The following is a 7,708-nucleotide window of genomic DNA, read 5'->3' as shown; positions in this document are numbered from 1 at the left end:
TACTTCAAGGGATTGGCATCATTCTCTCAAAAGTACAGATAAAGAGCTTGGGCAAGATGGTACATACCTGTAATCCCAGTGACTCAGGAGGTTGAGGCAGGAGGATTACAAGTTCAAGGCCAGTCTCAACATTTTGGCAAGACCCTATCTCAAAAATTTAAAAAGGGCTCAGTGGTAGAGTGCTTGCTTAGCAAGTGTAAGGCCCTGAGTTCAACTCCCAATTAAAAAAAAAAAAAAGGAAAGAAAAAATTAGCTATTTACCTTTTTTCTTTTTAAGAATACACCACAATTAATCAACAAATCAAAAGACAGGTTAAGTGGATTTACATCAACCTAACTCTGCTCCCATTGCCCATTCTTATAAAAGGTACGCAGAGCATTTTTAACTGGTTAACAAGTTAATTCAGGCACATATGCTTCTGGAAATTTCCTGGGAGAGGGGGATAGGGATGCCATCTGCAAATAGTTGAATGATTCCTTACATACTGAAATCGGTAGAATCAAATATATTAAACACAGACCTTCACAGTTTCCTTTATCTTCTGCACTATTTGATTCTGGAGGGAAGCTTCACAGAGAATGTAGTCAGGAGCAATGCAGGTTTGGCCACAATTCATGTATTTTCCCCAGGTTATGCGTCTTGAGGGAAAAAAACCTAGGTTAGCTATAAAATTCAAATTTTCATTTGTTACATACTTTGTGTCATTTGAATGTTTTCCAACCAAAATGTATTCATATATTTAGTTGGTACTCTTTTAAAAAAATAAATAAACTCATCTCTAAATTGTTTACCTGGAACTTATAAAAATACTTTTTCCTTCTGTGGTAGAATATTCTAAGTGGCAGGAAGGTTCTCAAGTCACCTCGTATGAAAGAGTACTTGAAAAGCAGTGAAGTCATTGCCTGCCTCAGGAAGGAGAAAGAGACTTCCAACACTTCTTTACCTCTAATCTCCAGTCAGAAGGCTGTCCTGGATGACAAGAGCTAGCTTCAGACTCTGCTGCTTTTGGCTGTGGCTATAGCTGCTGCTGGCAAGATGTGCAGGCAGTAAAGCAGGACACAGTCAGGATCTAAGACCACTCGCCTCTATGTGGAGCCCTCCCCGAAGAAAAACTCTTTCTATGTATGGACAGAGGCCATGACCACAACATTCGTTGACAGAGGTTCTCTTATTCTGGTGATTACGATTATATTTATGAAGCCAACTTGGAACACTGACCCACCACCACACCTCCTTCTTGGCTCCCCATCTCTGAAAGGGAAGCCACACCACCCAAAGCACAGAGGTAGTTCTATGTTTGTGCACTTCCTGGTAGCAAACCCTCAAGAAGAGAACCTGAATCCTTTTATTTTCTAGTTCCTGACTGCAAGATGCTATTCAAAGTTAAGAGAGGAGAAGTACTGGTTTCTATCAAAAAAAAAAAAAAAAAAGATCTTAGTTAAGAGATCAACAAAATACCTCTTCCACTGAAAATTTAAAAATTTCACTAGGTACACACAATATTTTGGATTATCTACTTACTGGATCACTGGCTAAGCGAACAATAAAATTTCTCACCAGATTTAACTAGAATCTTGAGAAAAGAAAGAACTTTTCCAATATTCCTAAGGACATCTACACAATATCAGAACCTATGGCTCATCATTTCTGATAGTGGCATCAAAAGACAGTTTGTGAAAGGCTTCTATTACTCTTCAGCACTTTGACCACAAAAGTTTAATGACCTGTCTTAGAACCATAAGGCACGGGGTTCAAGTGCAAAGGCTCACATTAATGTACTAGGAAAAGTCTCCATTGTGCTGGGGAAATTAGGAAACCAAAGCCAGACTCACCTGCAGACAACGTCCAGGTCACAATCTTTATCAATGTAACATGGACTCTTCCCTCCCAGTTCAAGTGTCACTGGGGTCAGATACTTGGCAGCAGCTTCCATGACAATTTTTCCAACTGCAGAGTTTCCCGTATAGAGAATGTGATCAAATCGCTGCTTCAGAAGCTCTGTGGTTTCCTCAACTCCACCATTAACAACAGCATATAGGTCCTCAAAGAAAGAGAAACATGAACTCTTACATTGCCAAATTAATCCTATTGTCTAACATCAGCAACTTCTTCAATATAAACATGTAACATTCAGTAAAACCAGGAGACTGAGACAAGTACCTGTGAGGATGGAAGAGGGACATGATCAAGGACAAATGGAAGAAAAGACATAGTGTCTGCTGATACATGGGAACCTTTAAAACCTATATGAAACAAACATGAAAAGAACCCCCTTTTTTTTTTCCTATGTAAGCTTGCAATGGAGGCACAAACAAGAGCAAATGGCTGAATCTGACCAGGGAAATGCATGAGAGAAAAGAAGGGTGTTATATAGAAGCTGAGGACGTAGGTGAGAAAGTGGCTACTATCAATGACCACATGACAGGTCCAAGGTGCATGGCTTAATCTATTTGTAGAATAGGACTTAGTCCAAGAAAGAAGCCAAGTTCATGTCTGCTGAATGAATAGTATATATAACATGGGACTGAGAATGCTTACTTTTGAAGTATATTCAGACAGATTCTGGGTTCTGCTACTCGCTAACATGTGTGACCTTAGGCAAGCTACTGAACATCTCTGAGCCTCAGTCTTCTTATCTGTTAGTGGGAGAATTCACATAGTTTCTGTGGACTGAACCTTTAGATGCACTGTGCATCTATTATTAATAGCTACTCTAAAAGAGAGACTACTTTGGACAATAACAGCATGAAAAATAATGACTGAGAACAAATGGCAAAGAAGGAAGACAGAGGGAGATGTTGAAAAGATTCTGAGTTCTGAGTATGAAGCAAAAGCTGGCTTGTGGACCTCAAGTCTCCATTTGATTTCCTTCTCCTTAAAAGGCTAATTAGTTCTCATTCATTTCATGGTTTAACTGCACAACACGTTTCAAGTTTTAACTTTTCTGTGGCTTCATGTCCACAGCATATGTAATGGACTGCCTAATAAGCTAACTGAAGCAACTAAAGCCTTATTTCCCTCCCTGCCTGGACAGTCAACTACTAATGAGTTTACCCCTGGTGAGGGACAAAGCAGGACCTTAATCTTCTATCTTTTGGCTCCATGTCCTACTCAATCCTTGACATCTCATTATCTTCCATTTCATCCTTCTGGATTGGATAACCACAGCTATTAGAACAAAATTGTTCTGTGGGCTGTCATGACAGTGATAAGCTAACAAAGAGAACAATGTTATTCCAAGAGCCAGAGTTGGCCTCAAGGCCATTATAAATTAATATGTACAATTCAGGCAGTATATTTTAAAGTTGTCTTGTTGAAAGCTAAATGAATTCCACAACAATTTCATGTGGAATTCAGCAGTCCTAAATTTGTGACGATCTTCCTCCCTAGGAGAGCACAAGAACCTCTGATTCAGACAAAGGAATAAATCACCCCATAGCCAAGTTTAAAGCTCTTAAGAGAATAAAGAATCTTCTTTATTCAGACTTTGATACTCTTAAATGCCAGCACTTTAACTCAGAGTGAGAATCCACTTTCTGTAGTTTTCATGCAGCAAGTGTGCCCTTTTAAAAAGCAGAAGTACTCTTATATAATAATATAGTATTATATTCTGTAAAGACAAAAGAGATTATCAGTGACAAAAATAAACTAGCAGCCAGCACAGTGCTAGCCCCTCATTAAGTAATTCATTAAATGAAAACATCTAAAAATCACGATAATGCAAACAAGGATTAATCACAAACACCATACTGTAGAAGAATATCTGTGAATAGCTGGCGTACTTAGGAAGCCACAAGCCTAAATATATTGTGTAATTACAAAAGACAGGTTTCTCCACAGTGTAATTTGGAACTTATCTCCTTTTAGTAAGCCAATTGTTGAAGGTTTAAGGAAACTGCAAACAATTCCCCAGCTAGCAATGACATACAGGAAAATCAAACGTATACCTTCCACTATGAACAGATGTGTTGAAATGGGTCAAGACATTCTTACCTGATCTAAATACTGAGGGAGGAGCTTAGCCAAGATCTTGGCTGTATTTTCACTTAGTTCAGAAGGCTTGATAATCACAGCATTTCCTAAACAAAATAAAAAATCAGAACAGTAATATCAAATACTTTAGTCATTTTAATGGCTACCAAAATGATATTCATGTACAGGTGAGATATTCCAATTATTTTTGCAGTGTTTTAAGTCTGGTCTTCATCAAGGAACATCAGAGCTTGTCTTACTTTCTCTTCCTTTTTATTTTCTCCTTCTTTATTGCTAACCCCTTAATTCATACATCTCCAGCCTTTCCCACTCCTCCAGCTATCATGTTTTTCTCCTAATTCTGCTCTTGGATTCTACTCTGTACCCTAGAATTAATGAGCAAATAGACTATGTCAACATAAAGCTGACAATCTGGATTCTCCACAGTAAGAAATCAATCTCTTGGCACTTGGTATACACCCAAGCTGGTATTACTCCCAGATCCTTTATCAGTATGAAGAAAACTGGTCAGACAGAATCAAATGGTACAACCAAGGCCAGAGCCAGCAATTGAAACTACATTAAATATGGATGCCTTACCCCAAATCCCTGCATCTATTGACTCAGATGCCTTTCAGTCTCACAGGTTCATTCCCCAGTTACTTCAAAACAACATTCATTCAAATCTTGTCAGCAGCTCATTTAAAAGTATATATTTATGAATTCTTGATACACTTCTGGTATAAACCAAAGCAAACCACCAACGAAAATGTACTTAATTAGCCACAATCCTTACTTTATAACCAATGTGAGAGAATAATCCCCTCTAAAAAGGTATAAAGACATAAGCTGACACCAGACCTGCAGCAATGGCTCCCACCAGTGGTTGCATAGTGAGTACAAAGGGGTAGTTCCAAGCTCCAATAATCAGTATGACTCCCAGAGGCTCTGGTTGAACATAGGCCTCATCCATCATAGTGAGCAGGTTCTTCTTAACTGGTTTAGCAGTAACCCATTCATGAAGATTCCCCAGCATAAGATCTATTTCCCCAAGGACAGTAATGACTTCTTGATTGTATGAATTGAATTCACTCTGTTAGAAGAGAATCGAAGTTAACTTCCAGTTAACAAAATGAGTAGGATAGACTTGTACATGAATGTCAAAAGCTGCAGGCCAGGTACATCTGTAGTAACAAATAAATGGGTTACCATACTAGCTGGTTTGCCATCCAACTCCTCTATTAGAATTTATTAACTCCCTATGCAATATATGCAATGCTTTTAAAACCTCCTTTTACTAATCTAAGTCCTTTAAAACTCAATTTAAACATTTATCTCTCTCAAGGAGACCTCCCTGATTAATTATGCCCTGCCTTGATCACATTTTAACTAACATAGCAGTTATGCTTTTGACCTGTATCCTAATATTTCACCTTTAACACTCTGGTTTATAACTATACTCATATTTTATCTGTATGCTGTGTTTCCCAACTAAGTTTAAAGCTCTTAAGAGATGGGAACTTACTGTATTTCTTCAGTAATTATGTATTTACCACACACTGAAAAAAAAAAATTTGGAGCTTATAGAATGAATAAATGATTTACAGCAGTTCTGAATCTTAATTACTCCACTTTGTTTACTTAATATCACAGTGCCTCTCCACCATAAGTACTCCAAAGGAAATTCCATAGCTACTACTGTTACTACTCCTTGAAATAGTCTTTGACTGAGGAAGGAAGAATCAAACCCAGGGGAAGGCCTTGCTATCCCTGGAATGTACATAAAAAGCAAAAACAAGAGGAAAGCAATATTAGAAAATACAGAAATATTAGAAAAAAATACAGCAATAGAAAATTAGAAAAAATTATACCCTAAATACTACTTAAAACTTTGCTACTCAAAATGTGCTTCCAAAAAAGGCAGTATAGTCTCACAGGAGACCTCGTTGGAAACTTTCAATCTCAAGTCTTCATCACAGACCTATTGAACCATAATTTGTGTTTAAGATCCCCAGGTGAGACAGTCAGTGCAGAATTTGAGAAGCAAAGACCTAATAATACACAAAGCAATGAAGAAAAATCTGAGTGCAAAAATAATAACCCCCAAACCACTGTCTACAGAAGAAACTAAAAACGAAGTCAAGAATAGACCTGGAGCAAAATATCTGCTATAAGTCAGGCTGATAAACTTTTGACGTCCAGAATATACAAAAAGCTCCTACAAATCATAAGGAAAAGGACCGTAAGTGCAACAGAAATATGAGCAAGAATATAAAAGGAAATTCTCAGAAGAGGAACTACAGACTTCAGGAAACGCATGCACTTCCAGGGTCTCTGCTGATACAGTTAGGGCTGGATCTAAGCAAGACTGGAGGATAAGGAGAATCGGAAAGTCGACAGGAATTTTGCTTTGTTTGTATTGCTGGGAAGAATACTCCAACAGTGCTTGCATAACCAGAAATAAAGGGAAAAGCAAAAGTTCGGGCGGAAATTGGCCCCGGAGTAAGGCTTCACGAGATTAGCATCCCCGCCCCTCCTTCCGCGTACTTACCTTGCACAGGTCGGCGGCGATGGCAGACAGGATGTCCTTCTCGCGCTCCTGCACCATCCTTCGCAGGGCCTCAAGCTGCTGCAGCCGGAACCGCAGGGATCGCGACCGGCCGGACCGGAAAGCTTGTCGAAGCTGCCGGACTTGGCTCTCCATGGCCTGGTCCTGAAGAAAAAAAGGCAAGCTCCCGGGGCGCTGGGGCGTGGCGAACGGGATGGAAGCTGTGCTTGCAGGCGCTGTCCCCCCTCTCAGATATTCTCTCCTCCTTTCGGTTGGACTCCCACCGCTAAACCCAGGCCGCCCCTCACTTGTCCCACTAAATGCTACTTCCCTGGCGGCCTCAGCGCCGGCCACGTACAACTGCCCAACAGAAGCGCCGCAAGGCTAAGCTCAACCCCGAGCCGCGTGCCTATTGGTCCTGGCGGCCCACGTGACCGCGCGGCCCCGCCCGCTCCCTCCTCCCTGACCGCGAGCGGAGGTGGCTGGGCTTTGGGTGCAGAGGTGAGTGAAGAGGTTGCGGGGGCTGGGGAAGGGAACCCCTGGATGGTTCCCAAAAAAAGGGAAGAGTAGTCCTGGAGAAGTGAGCTGAGTCGCAGAGGGGCAAGCAGCTGCGGAGAGCCAGACATCGTGCAGGAAGTACCCAGCCGCCTAGAGAATGCAGCCCACACACCGAGACGCCCTGGAAAGCGGGTTTCCTTCCTCCTCTGTTCTGTGGCTCTTCAGATGTGGCTGAATACACAGAGTCGGGGGGCCTGGGGGTGCCGAACGCGCTGGGCCTAGGTGGGCAGGGTCTCGCCTCTGGGTGGGAGAGTGGGCCCCAGAGCAGGCCCCAGAGCAGCGCCCAGCGCCGCCTCAGCCACAAACCACCAGCCACCGAGGCCACCAAGGGGAGGAAGGACCCACCTTTTTTCCTCCAGCTGCCCCCACCCCCCCAGCACCCCCTCAGTACCCCCCCCACCACCGCGAGCCTGCCTTTCGCGAATTAGCTGCCACAATTTAGCATTGCAGGTGGAGCTCAGAAATTCTCTCGAGGGCGGGAAATCAGGTCTTAATCTCCTGGAATGCTAGCCCAGGGATAATTTCCAGAAATATAATTAATGAGCAACCGTTTTTTGTTTTTTTTTGTTTTTTTTTTTTTTTTGGTTTTAGGGCTTTGCGGGTGGCGGGGAAGCCCTGGGGATGGAACT

The 7,708-nt window shown here is 41.7% G+C and overlaps 1 protein-coding gene across 1 annotated transcript; it reads right to left on the bottom strand.

Moving 5' to 3' along the window:
- Nucleotides 1-521: 521 nt before the first annotated feature.
- Nucleotides 522-6,916, bottom strand: LOC124081818 (aldehyde dehydrogenase family 3 member A2; the record flags this gene model as incomplete). The annotated part of the gene is given in 5 exon segments (XM_046428180.2): nt 522-639; nt 1,834-2,042; nt 3,995-4,080; nt 4,835-5,066; nt 6,525-6,916. Coding segments are annotated over 5 exon segments (798 nt in total), but the record flags the coding sequence as incomplete, so codon positions are not given.
- Nucleotides 6,917-7,708: the final 792 nt, after the last annotated feature.

Source organism: Marmota monax, unplaced genomic scaffold, assembly GCF_021218885.2.
Source record: "Marmota monax isolate L192 unplaced genomic scaffold, Marmota_monax_Labrador192_F-V1.1 WCK01_AAM20220418_F8-fsc02867, whole genome shotgun sequence".
NCBI lineage: Eukaryota > Metazoa > Chordata > Mammalia > Rodentia > Sciuridae > Marmota > Marmota monax.
This window is presented reverse-complemented; position numbering and strand designations above follow the sequence as displayed.